At 46.4% G+C, this 17,500-nt stretch overlaps 1 protein-coding gene across 10 annotated transcripts in view; it reads left to right on the top strand.

Moving 5' to 3' along the window:
* LOC135113989 (zinc finger protein castor homolog 1-like) overlaps window positions 1-17,500 on the top strand; it is a 91,294-nt gene that overhangs the window by 73,465 nt on the left and 329 nt on the right. For 2 of the 10 annotated variants that reach the window (XM_064029563.1, XM_064029568.1), the window contains exons 4-16: window positions 8,746-8,932; window positions 9,341-9,539; window positions 9,870-10,086; window positions 10,336-10,562; window positions 10,679-11,461; window positions 11,941-12,141; window positions 12,359-12,373; window positions 13,658-13,978; window positions 14,177-14,412; window positions 14,604-14,827; window positions 15,165-16,440; window positions 16,741-16,964; window positions 17,247-17,500. The exon at window positions 17,247-17,500 is cut by the window's right edge and continues 329 nt beyond it. In XM_064029563.1, coding sequence (XP_063885633.1) covers window positions 8,746-8,932; window positions 9,341-9,539; window positions 9,870-10,086; window positions 10,336-10,562; window positions 10,679-11,461; window positions 11,941-12,141; window positions 12,359-12,373; window positions 13,658-13,978; window positions 14,177-14,412; window positions 14,604-14,827; window positions 15,165-16,440; window positions 16,741-16,964; window positions 17,247-17,500 — 4,364 coding nt within the window. Of the gene's footprint in view, window positions 1-7,555; window positions 7,599-8,432; window positions 8,645-8,745; window positions 8,933-9,340; window positions 9,540-9,869; window positions 10,087-10,335; window positions 10,563-10,678; window positions 11,462-11,940; window positions 12,142-12,358; window positions 12,374-13,657; window positions 13,979-14,176; window positions 14,413-14,603; window positions 14,828-15,164; window positions 16,441-16,740; window positions 16,965-17,246 lie in introns of those variants that run through there. The other 8 variants (XM_064029573.1, XM_064029572.1, XM_064029570.1 and 5 more) reach the window with 8 other exon arrangements.

Genomic DNA, 17,500 nt, shown 5'->3' with positions numbered 1-17,500 from the left:
TCTGTATGCCTCTTTCTGTTTGAATACCGCATATGACATACCATAAAACTCGGAACAGTATTAAGGCTGGGAGTGTAGAAGTGTAGAAAGTATAGAAGTTAATTTTCACTCTTTATCTTCCTCTCGTCTCGCCTCACGACCGTTTCTTCCTCCTCCTCCTCCTGGCTTCCTCATAACCCCAATAAGGCTTGAAACCCAGCGATTCGACGCTCCCATGGTGTTGGGTTTCGCCTCTTTAATCCATGAATAAATCCTGCTTGTGAATGTACTGTAATCGAGCGCTTCCTCCTCCTCCTCCTACTTCTCCTCCTCCTCCTCCTCCTACTCCTCCTCCTCCTCCTCCTCCTCCTCCTCCTCCTCCTCCTCCTCCTCCTCCTCTTCCTTCTCCTCTTCTGTACAGTAACTAACAGCTATTTGGCGTGTGAGGATTCCCAAAGGTGTTTAATTAGATCCCCATATGTGACTGCACACGCTAAAGGTCTGCTGCTGCTACATGAGACCTGGACCGTACGAGACACCCAATGACAACCTGACGTCAAGGTAATGTGGTGACACAAAAAAAAAACTGACCCAAGCAAAAACATGCCCTCCGGAAATTAAAAAAAAAAAAAAAAGTTAAATTCATTAAGTGCTTGCTAAATCTATAGGGATGTGGTAATGAGGACAGACACATGTGCTGCCGGTACGTTGTTTGTTACTCAAGGCAACGATCAGTGTGGGTGGTTGTGTGGGTGGGAAACCTGCTGCTGACGGGGAAGTGTTGAGGGCGTCCTCCGAGTCCCGGTTGAAGGTAGATAAAGAACAGTGAGGAGGAGGAGGAGGAGGAGGGAGTTGAGGCGAGGATGAGACACTTTAGGGTCCCCGGATGTGTCGCGCTCCATGTTTACCGTGGCACCAATCCTTTCCATCCTGCTCCTCCCCTCTTGCTGCCGCCACACACACACACACACACACACACACACACACACACACACACACACACACACACACACACACACGAGTGGATTATCTCGATCACGGTTACGACGCATCAAGCTATAATAAGAAAGGCCGCCCCTCTGTCAGCCCACCGGACGAAATGACTCACACATGAGGAGGAAGGACCGGATTTAAATAACGTGGAGTGTCAAGTAGCAACAAAAACGTCGCAGTAAATATCTATAAAATACGTCTAGCGTTACCTGAGGGTGGGTGGCATGCGGGAATAAAGAGGAGGCGACGGGAATAAATCAGGACGGTGACGGGGCGAGAGGGAAGCGCCAGCGGGGTGTGGCTACCCTCGGGTGTGGCACGGCCGCGGGCGACAAACTTGAACCGTTTGTACATGCGTGTACCATTACTGAGTTCCTCACGGATGGAGTTACATTTTTCTTTTGATGTGTACTTAGCTCTTACTTCCTCTCATTGACAAGACAACAAGACTAGTAGTGTCAAATTTCCTGCCGATATGTCCCGCCGATCACGCCTCTCCTCACAGCATCCGACGCTCTGCCACAGAACAGTAATATTTGATTTAATGTGAAATGAACCTGAGCACTGTCGAGGCCTACGATGTGTTCATAATGCTCCTAAACACGACAAATACTGAAGTAATCTCACAAATATCTATACGGGTGAACGCAGGTAGCTCGCAAGACTTTAGCATCAACCACGTCTAGTCCAGGAAGACAAGGAGTGACTGGTAACATCTGATCGGTAAATGCTGGACTCTTGAACCCAATAGAACCAGCCAACTGTTGATAAAAGGACGTTTCTGAGGGAAATTATTTTAAAGACTACCACCACCTCTTCAAGGGAGGGGGACAAGCAGGCTGCGTGGCTGGAGTAGGTGCCCTGTGCTGTGGAGCGTGAGTCGGGTGGATGAGTGAGGTGGAGAGCGACACAGCAAGAGTGAAGCCTTGTTTCCCGCTTATGACACTCGGCTACGGACGCCCTTGACACACGATATTTTATCATCAGGCACGACGGTCGCTTCCGTACCTACTCCCTCCCCTCACCCCCTTTCTCTCTCTCTCTCTCTCTCTCTCTCTCTCTCTCTCTCTCTCTCTCTCTCTCTCTCTCTCTCTCTCTCTCTCTCTCTCTCTCTCGTGTAGCCTATTAATCTTAACCTTTATCTCAGTTCATTTCCATGTAAGTTATCTTCCTTCTCACTTCACACATCATTCTCCCTCGCCTGCCCACTACCTCCCTTAGTCTCTTCCACTTACCTCCTCCTCCTCTTCCTCCTCTTCCTCCTCCTCCTCCTTCTCCCACATAATCTCGCCATATTTCTACCTCGTCACGGCGGATAATTGGCCACACTTCCCTCCTCCCAGCGTGTTCGGAGGCCAGCACGCCCCGCCTCTCACTACCTTCACAAGACAACCTCCATCTCTGAAATGCACTCGGAGACTTTTTCGTACCCGCAACGGAGCAAGCAAGCTAGTAAAACACACACACACACACACACACACACACACACACACACACACACACACACACACACACACACACACACGGTCATTAGTGTATTTATAAGAGGAAGAGTTTTGACCAATGTGTGACCTTTACAAAGTTTCTCATCTCTTAATTCCTCACCCCTTTGTAGGAGCAATTGTGGGTTGTTTTTGCACTTAAGTGTGTGTGTGTATGTGTGTATGTGTGTGTGTGTAGGTGGGTGGGTGGGCGGGGGAAGGAATCTTGTGAAAAAAGAGAAACAAATGTTCGTTGTGTTCTTCGTATTTTGTATCAACAACAGACTCACCTCTTATTATTCAGAATAACTTTACTCTCTCTCTCTCTCTCTCTCTCTCTCTCTCTCTCTCTCTCTCTCTCTCTCTCTCTCTCTCTCTCTCTCTCTCTCTCTGAGCCTAAGTCATATTCCTTCTGATTTACTCTTTCCTTTCATCTTTCCCTTTCTCTCCATGGTGTCCTTCAGTGTTTCAATCAGTCACGCCCCACTTATAAAAGTCTCATTGGTTTTCTTCCACGCATCCACAAAGCATTGCATAACCTCGTCCACAACCACAAAAAAGACACTTGTTAACAAAGCACCCACGACGACAACGAACGTCATGAAATACGTAATAACATCATTTCCGAAACAAAAACACCAACAACAACAACAACAACCAGTTTTCCTTCACACGCAAGAGTGATTTTTGTACACCACCCTCCTCTCACCCTCCTCCTCCTCCTCCTCCTCCTCCTCCTCCTCCTCCTCCTCCTCCTCCTCTCCTTTACTGCTTCCCTCCCACCTGTCATCACCATCACCTCAGTTTCCACACTTTCACCTTCAATCCGCCTCAGTAGCATCCCAGCATCTCTCGCGTCGCTGCTTCATTCTAGATTTCCGCCGATTTCATTTCCTTGAGGCTGCTTCTCCTAACCCCTTCAGCTCCTTCCGGTTCTCACGCCCTCTGCCCTGTTGCCCGTAGGGAGAGGGGAGAGGGGAAGGGAAGGAAAGCAAGGGAGGGGGAGAGAAGCTGGGAGGGAGACGCTTCCTGCATAATTCTGGGATGTCTCAGGATGCTCAATCTTTTATATTAACTCCCTGATGGTGAGAGACTAGTGGAAAGTGACCTGGCTGCTGCTGCTGCTGTCTGGAGGTGAAAGGAAAAGTTTTAGGCAGCAAGAGAGAAAGAGAGAGCAAAAAATGACAGACACAGACACACGGATGGAGAGTATCCCTGTACATGCTCATTCACCAATCAAGAGCAGCTGTCTTTAGACCGTCTTAAGTGAAACAAGAAAAAAAAAAATTCTTGTTTTCCTTCTCTCTTAATTCGTCTTCCTCTTCCTTGTCTTTACCGAGGAATGGCAGTCGTGGCGAGGTGTCACGAGCTGAGGCCAAATTTATTGAGCGCCTCCCACTCGTCCCCTGTTCGAAATCACCCATAAAGGTCGCGAGGGCGCATGCAGGATATTGCAATCGGTTAATGTAGTGAGGGAAGAGGAGGCGAGGAGGAGACTGGGAGGAGATGATGAGGTGAGGAATGGTAGGTGTTGAGCGTGTCAGGGTGGGGAAGGTTAGGGGGTGCGAGGACAGGCGTGGGTGGTGTGAGTGAGCTGGTGGGCGCTTGGTGGGGTGGAGGGCGTGGATGCGAGTGCAGGTCAACACGAGAATGGTAAAGCCAACAGCGGCATAATGGTACTCGAGCGGCAGCCACGGAATCTGTTTGTCTGGTGATGACTGTTCTTCTCTTTTCTTCATCAGTATTCTTATTCACATAGTATCATTCTCTCTCTCTCTCTCTCTCTCTCTCTCTCTCTCTCTCTCTCTCTCTCTCTCTCTCTCTCTCTCTCTCTCTCTCATACACGTGTCCGCTCGTTTCCCTCCCCCCGGATACACTGGGCATCACTGGTGTCCCCTTACCAGGCTGTCCGGACACACTCTGCAGGGCTGGTAAGGTTACGGGTCCCGATCAACTCCTTGTCTACATATCTGCTCCGGTCATTCCTCTCTTCCTGAAACCTGCGTCGGTTGTAACACTTAGGTACGGGAAAGAGGAAAGTTAAGTGGATGCCAAGAAAAATTACAGAAGTGGTGCTCCTACCGGCAGCTAGTTAAACCAAAAACAAAATTAATTACTTCATTAAAGAAAAGAAGAGGGGGAGAAACGTGATATCCATCTTAGTCTTGTGTTCGTTTTCTTCCTGTTCCTTCTGTCTCGTGCTGTCCAATCTCAACGGGCGGTTTTCCAGTCATCATTCTTTTCCCATCTTGAGATTCGTTCTGATACCATCTCTTTAGTCCAATAAGAACACTTTCTGAGAGAACTTGTGTGTGTTTATTGTTTTCCTGACGAGTTCCTCTTCATACTGTTCTCTGGAAATTCTTCGGATTCTCATGATCGTATTAAATACTGGACTGTCCAAAGTGATGGAGATTATGCAGAGGTTCGTGGTAGGTACGTGAAATTTGATATTACACAGTGTTAAGGTTTGGTCGTGTTGATCATAAACTGTAGGTCAATAAAGATCCACCACTTACGCTCAGCGGTGCACTTGTTATCAACTAAGTGGTGGCCTGGCTGGCGTCTTCCGTCAACAATCTGAGGGCTTGGAGCGACGGGTCCTGCCAAGAAGCAGCAGAGGCAGCGTGGCAGGAAGGCCTCGTGTATTTCTGGCCTCTGATAACAAATGACGTTCAACTCAGCCCTCATCATTTTGGCCGCTACAGCCGCCGCCATGAGTGTTGCACAAGGCATGCCGCTAGAAGCGAGACGGGACTGTCTGGTGCGTGGGGATAGGAATGTCTTTTTTTATATATTCAGAATGCACTTGCCCTCACTATCCGATCATCAATTATCATTTTGATCTCAGTCTACATGAACTTGAAGCAAATTTACTTTGAAATTTTAATTGATGGAGTAGATTAGTTCCACCACGGTGCACGGAACTTTCTTAGCAGGTCTGTGGCCAAACCAGTGAAGAGGAATGAGGGAAAGGGGAGTCCACATATTTCATGATTGGCGAGAGTAAACAACTCGAAGAGTCTTGTCATTATTCCACTGACCTGAGAGAGCGAGGAGGTCAAGGGGAGGTCAAAGGATCATAACACGAGCGAGCAGCAGTGTAGTCAGCAAGGTCATTCTAGTAACGTTACGCAGCATACGCAAACCTCCACGAGAAAAATAAAAGTTCACAGGAATACCGAAGTTGTAGTCTCCACTGTCATCAATTCAGAATGGCTCACAAATTTAAAAAAAAAAAAAAAAAAACTCGGTTCATAACACGCGTACCAATTTTCCCTGAGGCGAACCCATCCTAAAATATTCATGGTCGCCATACATTAAAACGCCGAATAGAGAGAGACGCCAGCAAATTCAAGCGCTCCATGGTGCTAATGTTTCATTTTTTTGCTCCGAACCCCGGGTGGGCGCTGACAGATCCCGCTGACACTGCCTTTTAAACTTTCAAATTTTATTTATTTATTTCCTTTCTGCCACGAGTTAAGACGCTTGAATTTCAAGGCATATAATTTATAGTGTCAAATCTGATGTTTATTCATTTTGTAAATAATTCATAAGTGACGGGAATGCCGGCAAAGAACGACAACCCTCCAATTTCGTTATTGATCTCAGAAAGCGTCCGGCGGATCAATTGCCCAGCGGGTGGCGCCGTCGACACGCTCCTGAAAGCCCTACTAGTAGTGACGGTCATTCCTCCAGCAACCTCACGGGAGCTTCCATCCTCTGGAGAAACGAGGCATCGTCCACCACACGCGCCACCCGGCGATACATGCGGAGAAGCGTGGGACGGAACACAAGTAGAGGCTGCCTGGCATTCCCTGTAAACGGGTCGGCTTATAATTCCCAAGAGAGGTGATTTATGGCCATTCATTTAAGAGTGTCGCCTGGGGTGGAGCTGACGGCCGCTCCAATTACTGTTATGAGCCCTTCTGAGTGTTCCGCTGCCGACCATTATTTGGTGTCATGGCTTTTGTACGAGAAGCCTGGCTGGGTGACAATGTTTACGAGTCCAATTTTTTTTTTCTTCGTTTTACAGTTTATAAAAGACGAAATAAATAATGCACGGCAACACGGTCATTGATGAAAGTCTGTTGTCAGATTTTATTTCTCACCAACAAAGTTTTTCCTTACTCTCCCTCCCTTCATGGCCTCGCACACCCTCACTTTTTATCAATATATAGATTTAATTAATCACTCACCTCTCTTAAAACATAAGTGTTTTAACTGTACGAGTAGTGTTGTGCACATGTTCACATTTCTCGAGGGCCATTACATTATTACTGGGAGTACACTGGTCCATCAAAGAAGGATAGACTTCCCAAAAGAAGCACCAAAGATGAAAAAATAAATTCAAATAGATAAAAATAAATAAAAGACAGAAATTATTGAGACTGTACAACGGAGTAAGATGATAATCAGTGTCCGCAGCAGGAAGGCGTGGCTCCGAGGACAAGACCACGCCCACCACTTTTTCTCCACCAGACATGTAGTGACTTAAAAGGTTTCATTAAGTGCATTCTGAACCCACCACCACAATAACTGCCAGGACAGAAGAATATAGTTACTGTTGTCCAAGTGTCGCCACATTTGATATCATTGTACGTAGAGGATAACACCGTATCAGGTGTGTGGGTGAGGGAAATGACACGGAATGTCATGTCCTCTAAGTACACATGCTGTATGTCACCACACATGAAGACAAGGTACTTAAAGGAAGAGGCTACGAGCGCGTAGCTTCACTTCGCTGTGTAAGCAGTGAACACAAACAAGGAAACAAGAGGAATTCTGACGGCGACCAACAAGGAGCCACTGGAGTGATACAGCAGGGCAGCAGCGGCGCCCTCCCGTGCTTCCCGTGGTGGTCGCCGGGGCCGGCCGGCCTGCCCACCAGGACATCCTCAGTTAGCCCTGCAATTGATCGCGCACTGAGGTCGCCACGCCAGTCTCGCCCTTGATGCCGCCGCACATAGGAGCGGAGAGCAGTGCGCGCGTCCCAGGTAGTGGTCATCCTCCTTGCAGGCCAGCGGAAGCGGGCCCCCACACCCGCCCACACGCCCTCTCTCACCACAAACCACACATACACAACACTCATTCACATTTCTTCAGTCCGGTGAGACATGTTCCTAGTCAACACAGGACGAGGAGGTTAAGTAACTTCTCAACCAAGTATTTTCAAAAATTTTGGAAAATCCATTATACTGTGTCTCCGTGTCCATCATCAGTGCGAATGTCCTTGTCTCGTGACAATTTGCGGGAGCCCTGGGGCAAGTACCATTACTGAAGTGCCAAGCCACACAAGGAAATCGGGTGTGCATTGGGCATCCCGCCGACCCTCTGCTAAATAAGGTGACGGCATGTCAGTGTTGAGGGACGCAATCGCCTCCTGCTCATCAGCTACAACGAGTGACCGACCCCTCTGCCCTCCGGCCTCCCATTTGAGTACTTGTGAGCCATTGGAGAGTTGATGTGAGGAAGCCAGCGAGTGGCGACGCTTTGTCGTGTTTGGAGGTGACCAACGGAAGGAGAGTTGTGTCCCGTCCCCTTCATCGTGGTCTGGTGGCAAGCAAGTTCTTTTAGTGCAGTTGAGGAGGATTAGTGTGTGTGTGTGTGTGTGTGTGTGTGTGTGTGTGTGTGTGTGTGTGTGTGTGTGTGTGTGTGTGTGTGTGTGTGTGTGTTGATGGGTGGGTGGATGTGTCTGTGAAAAGCGTATGAACCCAATGAATTAGAAACTAAAGAAAAATGTAGTGGTGTGAAAGTGTGTGTGTGTGTGTGTGTGTGTGTGTGTGTGTGTGTGTGTGTGTGTGTGTGTGTGTGTGTGTGTGTGTGTGTGTGTGTGTGTGTGTGAGAGAGAGAGAGAGAGAGAGAGAGAGAGAGAGAGAGAGAGAGAGAGAGAGAGAGAGAGAGAGAGAGAGAGAGAGAGAGAGAGAGAGAGAGAGAGAGGGAGGGAGGGAGGAAGCGCATTCGGACGTTTGTATGTGTTCTTGCATACATGTGTAAGATCATGATCCATTCCATAATTCGTAATTGGATTTAACATGCCATGAGTGAGACGCACGGGCAGTGGTAACATTGACACTCGTGTGGCGGAACGAGCGGACATTATCTCAATGGTGAATGACGCAGAATGAAAACAAACAGGAAACGTGCTGAATAATTGATGTACCGCAATTCCTACTCGATGCCATCAGTGGGTACGAGTAACTGGCTTTGTTTTTAAATGCATTTGTGTTGTTATATTAAGAAGCTGCAGAAGTCTTGAATCAAGAATAAATCACATCTGTGTTCTTCCCAGCAGTGACTCCGGGGCTAGCGGGCCTGTCCTTGGGGTCCGTGGGGCCGGCACCCTCCCAGCTCCTCACCGGCAGCATGGGAGTGCGAGACGCCCTCGCCAAACCCCAAATCGATTATTCCCGCTATGTGAAGCCCTTCAGTTCGGCGCTTGAGTGCGGTAACCTCTCTTGCAGGGAACACAATTTAAGGTAATGAACATCTATTATTGCTGTTATTGAATCTTTAGAAGTAAATTCCTGTCACATCCTCATATATGCGTGTTATAAACACGCGTGTGTGTGTGTGTGTGTGTGTGTGAGAGAGAGAGAGAGAGAGAGAGAGAGAGAGAGAGAGAGAGAGAGAGAGAGAGAGAGAGAGAGAGAAAGGGGGTGAAGACCAATAACATACTAAGAGCTTTGATTATCATTATTTTCACGAACACAGACAGGCATATCAACTTACATTCATAATTCTTCACAGTGATCAAGCCATATTACACCTGAGTTATAAACAGCACGCAACAAAGGATACGTTTAGATTATCTGAAATGTAGAACTACCAATAAGCATGTGTATATTTTCCTTATAAAAAAAATAATCAACTACTTCCTTCTACAGAGAACACTTCCATTGTCTCGAGTGCAGCTGCAAAGTGTTCAGCAAGAAGGAGGAAATGATTCGACACTTCAAATGGCACAAGAAGCGGGATGAGAGCCTCCAGCACGGCTTCATGCGCTACTCTCCCTCAGACGACTGTAGTGACCGCTTCTCGAACTGCTCCCACAACCGAAAGCAAACGCATTACCACTGCCTCAAGGTAAGACCAAAAACATTTCTAGTACCCGAGACGACTTGGAACCAGTGCCTCATAGATTGTTTGTGTTGGTCAGCTTAAGTCACAGCATTTTGATAATGTTTTGGGAACATGAACTTTACAAACGCATTATGTACGGGTTTAAGGTTCCGATGATAGGAAATGTTACTAAGAGTCACATTGACTGGTAGGCGGACAGATAGATAAAATATATACATCATTTTACTTTAGTGCTGGACGTTTAAAAGATAAGGCACTTGATTTCTTCCCATGAAGCAAGTACAGAGACAGTCAATCTGTTCCATACCAGCTCACAAGTATTTGCCCCAACAGGAGAGCTGCGACAAGGTTTACATAAGTACTTCAGACGTCCAGATGCACGCTAACTACCATCGCAAGGATTCAGCCATCTTGCAGGAGGGCTTCCAGAGGTTCCGCGCCTCTGAAGATTGCGGCCTGCCGGCGTGTGCCTTCAGCGGGCAGCGCACCACCCACTTCCATTGCATGAGGAGTACCTGCCAATACACCTTCAAAAACAAAGCTGATATGGGTGAGTACATGCCACGGTGCTCTCTCTCTCTCTCTCTCTCTCTCTCTCTCTCTCTCTCTCTCTCTCTCTCTCTCTCTCTCTCTCTCTCTCTCTCTCTCTCTCTCTCTCTCTCTCAGATATGTTTTAATATGAAGAGTTCTTGGAATAAATAAAAGAAAATGTTATATAGTTATTTCCAGTTTTCAAATAATTATGTGATAGATGTTTTGGTGTTTGTCCATTACGTGATCTTTTTCTTAACGTCCATAGTGAGTGACCTGAATTCAACGATCTATTTTCATCTCTGTGCAGAGAAGCATAAGACGTACCACATAAAGGATGAGCAACTCACCAAGGACGGCTTTAAAAAGTTTATGAAGCAAGAGGAATGTCCTTACGAAGGCTGCAAGTTTTCACGGGTCGTCAACCACATACACTGCATCAGACCGGAGTGTAACTACGTCCTGCACTCCTCCGGCCAGATCTTTGCCCACAAGGTTCTTATCAGCAACTCTTCCATGTCTTTGGTCCTTTTAATTCACTGCTAATCGTGAATTCTACTGTCTTACGCTTGTTTAAATTAGTTTCTAATGTGATTTTTTTTTTCTTGCAGAGAAAACATGAACGCCAAGATCACGAGAGAGCTTACAGGAAATACAAGCTTGCGCAGACCATGCTTGGAGTACCTGAGGGTCATCCAGCCCTCGCTCCTCTCCTACACGAGGCACTGCGCCCTCTTGGTTCATATGGAGGACCCCTTGTCAATCCCCTTATTGGTCCTATGGGAGGCCCCTTGGCTGGTGTTCCCATGTGTCCTAGTGACCAGAGAAGTGAAGATTCCTCGTCCCCATTAGGGCCGTGTCCCACCCCCAGCACCCCTGGCACCCCTGGTCCCATGCCTTCCGGTCTTCAACGTACCCCCGGCTTCTTGATGGGGGGTTTTCCTCCACCAGGTCTTGCTGAATCCCAGCATCCGTTGGCACGCCTCTTGGGTGTTACTCCACCAGCAGCTCATGGCCTTTTCCCTGGGGGCTCTGCCACCAGCTCAGCGTCCACGCCATGCTCCTCCTCCTCAGGACCAGCATCTCCTGTAGACCTGAGCCTGGGAATGGGAGCTGGCGAGGACAGAGACTGGGAACGATGGCTGAGATACATCGGGAGAGACGACCCGTGTCACCCGGGCTGTGACTTATCCAACGTGGAGCACTGGCACTGTGATGAATGTGAGACAGTGTTCCGTGGCCGCGAGAGTGCACGGGAGCATGGACGAGTGCACGAGCAGCAAACACTGATCACTGATGAACATTACACCATGGTGACCCCGGCCGATGACCCTCGCCCCTGTCCCCCTGACTGCCCCATCCAGGACCACGCCGACCACTACCATTGTAACTGGGTAAGTTTTGCTCCACTTGACTGAAATCAGTCAGTTTGTTGCCTTTGAGCAGTGTGTTGCTTTTAGAAGCGCTGAGTGACACAGGTTACGTGTTACTATCAGCAATAATTATGGTAACTGTAACAACAATAATAATGTATTTGACACGACCAAAGTTTCTAAATGGAAACTTTTTTTATTTTTTATTTTATTCAGTATAAAAACAACGTTGCAGCTATATGATGAGGCTTGCTAAATAAACCGGCTTTGATATGCTTCATTTATGTTGTTTTTTTTTGTGAGTGGGTAAATTTGGTGTTTCTGTGATTTATATTTTGTTGCTTGTTTTATTTACATTAACTCGGCAAGCATTCAGTAACTATTGTTTCAAGTGAGTATATTGTGTGGGTGTGGCATGCTGACTAACGCGGAGGGCGGTGTGTGTGTGTGTGTGTGTGTGTGTGTGTGTGTGTGTGTGTGTGTGTGTGTGTGTGGTGCAGGAAAGTTGTGGCGAGGCCATCCTGGCAGCAGGGGACAAACCCTTCCGCCGACTGGAGCACTTCAGGATGCACGACTACGCCCGCCGCCTCACTCTGGCAGCCCCGGGTTCAGGCGGTCCTATGGGTGTGGCCTCCGTCACTTCTGTCGACGCCATGTTCAAACGTAAACGCGGAAGACCGCCGAAGAACAGGGTGATCGAGGTGCGTCATTGTCACTCCCTCCTTATGAGTTGTTTGTAAGCCTTGGTAGCAGCATCTTACCTCATTGTCCACTTTCTGTGTAGACTGAATGTCTTGCAGACAATTATGAATCTGATGAAGTAATTTTCAGCTATTTAATCAAATATTCACTGTAGAGATCGAACCAAAATATCCGGGCAAGTGTTTGATTCCATTTCTTGTTTTCAATTATTTTCAGGTGTGGAATGACTACGTAAGTTAGTACATTGTTTTCCGCTAACTGACCCACTCGGCTCACTAATTACGTCCATATGGCACGATGACCTAACGCTTTGTTCTTGTTCAATACTCACATCATTAATCAAGTCCAGCAAGGCCTGGCATCTTAAAAGCTTCATTTGTATGTAAACGATAACAAATGCAATATATATATATATATATATATATATATATATATATATATATATATATATATATATATATATATATATATATATATATAGATAGATAGATAGATAGATAGATAGATAGATAGATAGATAGATAGATAGATAGATAGATAGATAGATAGATAAAGGCATACAGATTAAATAAATATTATTGTAAGAATTGTATAACAGAAAAGGATCACACAGTAAAGCAAGGAGTTACAGTGGCCGGCCCTCCTGCCTGTCGCTTGCTAACTTATCATGTCTACGAGACCTGAACACCAGGCCCCGTGTGAGGGCGCTGATAACACTATCACTCCATGTTTTTACTTCAGTTTATTTTCTAATTAAAAACACAAAAGAGATCTTACTGAACTGCAAAAGAAACTACTGCGCAGTTTATCTGAAATTTGAAGTCTCTTCATGCACAAAACTTCTTAATGCCTTGCATCGAACTTATGAGAGTTAGTTACAACACTACAAGACAAGAGAAATCCTGACAAGTCTCACAGTTTAGATAATGCATCTTGCCACTTCAAGTGTGAACAATGGAATTTTTTTTTTAAAGGTTTCCAAATCTAGAAATAATAATAATGATAATGATGATGATGATGGTGATGATGGTGATATTAATAATAATAATAATGATAATAATAATAATAATAATAATAATAATAATAATAATGATGATGATGATGATGATGATAATATAAAAATGATGATGATAATAATAATAATAATAATAATAATAATAATAATAATAATAATAATAATAATAATAATAATAATATGTGATCTTGATAAAGTCCAAGCTTTGCATCAATATTAGAGGAGATGATTTGAAGGAGAGAGAGAGAGAGAGAGAGAGAGAGAGAGAGAGAGAGAGAGAGAGAGAGAGAGAGAGAGAGAGAGAGAGAGAGAGAGAGAGAGAGAGAGAGAGTGTCACACGGTCTCAACTTGGGATATAATTCACGACTTCATTGAGAATCTTCAAACTGATACAAGGACAAACTTTGATCCTGTGTGCAGGTTTTAATGAGGTATTCAGATTCTTAAAGCATCCGTCAACATGAGTTCTGTAGCTACAGCAACATTTTTCTTCCTCTCAGCTCCCGGTATCGAGTGGCCATGACTCTCCGCAAGCCATCTTTACCAGCTTTAAATTGCCTAAGAACTCTCCTCCACCTCATGGGGCAGTTGGATTACCTATGGGTCCACATCCCATGACGCCACTGGGACACTTAGCACAGATGGGACGCGAGGCCTCACCGCCGCGATTATCCATTCCTTGCAGCACCAGCACCAGCTGCACCACCACAACCACCATTAGCCCTTGTGCCACCGCGGTTCCATCAGCCACACCCGGAGGCCCCCAGCCAGTCCTCCTGCCCATTAACGGCCCGCTGCTCGTTAATCCGCTCCAGCCACAGGTGAAAGTCGTCTGCATCCTTTCCTGATAAGTCGACTTAGCTCTACGCAGTTGCCACCCCTTAGAATGTGGTTATAGAAATTGACATTAAGACATTGCAAATATAAAGGAGTACATCCTCATTAATAAACGCAGCAACATACATACGCAGCCTCTTTTTAGCAATTATAACTATAACTGACGTGCTGTTCTATCACAGGCGGAGATAATGGACGGGTTTTATCCGTTTGGTGAAGGCGTGCCCTGCCCGGACCAACTTTGCCCTCTGCTCGGTCGCCGTCACTACCACTGTGCTCACCCTCGTTGCCTCTATGTCACCTCACATGCCGATGTTCTGACCCTTCATGCCCACGACTTTCACGAAAACACACCCATCCCTGAAGGCTTCATCGCCATCGACCGCAATATTGACTGCCGCTCACCCAACTGTCAAAGGTAAGTCATCGACTAGTTTAAAGTTTGTATCTTTGTTTTCTGCAAACGGTGTCTCTTATTGGAACGCGAGGACCGCTCATGTATGTGTCAGTGTTATAACAAAGATAACATCAATAAGAATACGGCTGCCAATTTATGAATTCAGCACGTGAAGCTTTCTCGCTATTGATATACCTACTACATCCCCACAGCAATAAGGTGAATAAGCACTACCACTGCACCCGCTGCGGTTTCTCCTTCGTACGCTACCAGACCCTTGAGTCTCACGCAGAGAAGCATCAACAGGAGGAAGAAGGAGGCTCCTCTCACAGCCTTGGCCCTCAGTCTCCCATCTACCTGAAGAAGCCGCGTCCTGACAGTCCCATGGACACTCCCGCTGCCAGTGGGGACCCTGAGTCCCCCAACAAGGCACAAGGTTGGTGTGTGACTTTTGTTATTACGAAGCAGATTTTTTTATCAGTTAAATCACAAAGCTAGCAAGTGAAACACACACACACACACACACACACACACACACACACACACACACACACACACACACACACACACACACACACACACACACACACACACACACACACACACACACACACACACACACACACACACACACACACACACACACACACACACACACACACACACACACACACTTTTTTATCACAAATCAAATTTTTATCACAAATCAAGATAGTAATAAATTATTCCACTCTTCATCTGGTTACATAGTTTCAGATTACACTGACATGCAGATTTTTCCCCTCCAGTGGTGAAGTCATCAGGGACCTTCTACCCACTGTCACCCTTTCCTGTGTCGACTCCAGCCAACATGAGACCATCATCAAACTCTCGAGGAGAAGCTGGAGCCCTTGTAACGCCCATTCCGCCATCATCACGTCCTCAGAACTCGACAACATATACGCTCCCAGTGTCCGGCAGCCTTACCATCACCGCCACCCGCCGCTCACCCCTTCCTCCGGATATGCACTCACCCATTAGAGACCGCATGGAACAGGCTGAGTCAGAGGAACGTCCAGACCAAGAATCTGATCAGCTTCGTCCTATGAGTCAACAAGGAGACCTTTACCCGAGCCGCATCCTACCGAATCTAAACCGAGAGCAGGCACCACTGGCAGCAGCTGCTGCTGCAGCAGCCGCAGCAGCAGCAGTAGCTCTGGGATCTGACTGGCACATTCCAGAGCGCCACCCGCAGTACGGTCCAGAATTTTCATGTGGAAGGCCTTTCTGCAAACTGAAGAAGAAGGAACATTTCCATTGCCAAATTTGCAATCAGGCCTTCAGTGAATATGAAAGGTTAAAACCTCATCTTCTTAAACACGCAACTGGCGGCCCAATGAACCCACTTGGGTTCTCCAACACGGGAGACGAAGAAGTGGAAGCTTCAGCAGAGCAAGAAGAAGATGGAACAAATGTTCAACCTAAAGCGGAGGTCAATGATCATCCTAGTAGTCCAAGAAGCCCAATTAATACATCAAGCTTCATGGGTACAACACCAAGCATCTCCATCAGCAGCCCAAGGCAGCTCAACAGCAATGCCATTAACAGTAGCAGCGGCCTCACTGGACCACAGACAGTACCACAGTTCCCACTCGTGTACACTCAGGCTACAAGCTTCCCTGGCCTCCCATCTCCATTCGGACCTCATTTAGGCATGGCGGGAATGTTTCCTGGTTCCTTACCACGCATGCTACCTCCAGCTGCCTGGCAGGTCCATCCAACTCTCGCTGCTATGGCCCACCAGAACCTCATGTTTCCAGGAGTTCGTCCGAACGGGGATCTGACTCACGGATCACCAGGACATGGAGGACTGTCGGGCCTGCACGGATCTGGGCCAGATCCTAACCCACTTTTATCCTCCTCTCTTGGAACCTCCCCACACTTGGCCATGCTGGGAAAGAGACTTGGAGCCGACGACTTCAACTCTCAAGAGGCCAAGAAGATACGATCCAACACCTCTTTACGTTTGCTCAAGGATGAGCCAGTGCCAGATGGTTATATTCGCTTCAGGTAAGATTACTAAAACCTTTCCAGTTTAGATTCTGTGAGGTAATTGTAGTTAGAGATGGTAGTGATGATGGAATCAGCATCAATGCTGTAACAGCAGCAGCAACAACCACCACAGTAGTACTAGTAGTAATAGTAGTAGCAGTAGCAGTAATCTTTATAATCAAATTTAGTCGATGTTTTTTTGGCAACCCCCATTAAAATTAAGCTATTCATTAATATAAGTGTTGAGTGCAGCAATAATTACTGGACTTTTTACAATTTTGCATTTTATCTTATGGTATAATATTATATTTGATGCAGGTTCAACGAAGATTGTCAGTATCCCCACTGCGGGTACCGGGAGCACCAGACTCATTTCCACTGCATGAGGAAAGACTGCGGTTACTCCTTCTGCGATAAGACGCGCTTTGTGCAGCACACGGCGCGCCACGAGCGGCTAGACACCCTCATGGGGGGAGATTTCAATCAATTCCGTTCAAATGTCTCCTGCGGCCGTCCTGACTGTGTGTACGCCTCCATGATAGGTGAGTCCTGTCCTCCATTACACTTACCTGCACGTTGTGACCAATTATGACTATTATGTGTCAGTAAATACGAGTAAGTCTAGATAAAAAAGAGAACCCCTTATGATTGTGCAATAACTATTCTTTTACATTATATATATATATATATATATATATATATATATATATATATATATATATATATATATATATATATATATATATATATATATATATATATATATATATATATATATATATATATATAATTAGCAGTATCTAATAAAAGAAATTTTTCCACAGGGCAACAACAGAACAAGGCGTCGCATTTCCATTGCCTCAAGTGTGATTTCGTTTGCACCGACACCAACAAGGTGGTGGCGCACCGCAGGCAACACCAGAAACGTGATTCTATCAATGCTGCGGGCTTTGAGAAGTTCACACCGTCCCAGCCCTGCGGCATCCAAGGCTGCAACCACAACCAGAAACAGACCCATTACCATTGCCTCAAGTGCCAGTATTCGGTGTTAGGTCTCAGTCAGATGTCTGCACATAAA

The sequence above is a fragment of the Scylla paramamosain genome, chromosome 27 (genome assembly GCF_035594125.1).
Source record: "Scylla paramamosain isolate STU-SP2022 chromosome 27, ASM3559412v1, whole genome shotgun sequence".
Taxonomy (NCBI): domain Eukaryota; kingdom Metazoa; phylum Arthropoda; class Malacostraca; order Decapoda; family Portunidae; genus Scylla; species Scylla paramamosain.
The sequence above is the reverse complement of the archived record's forward strand: the minus strand, read 5'-3'. Positions and strand labels throughout refer to the sequence as shown.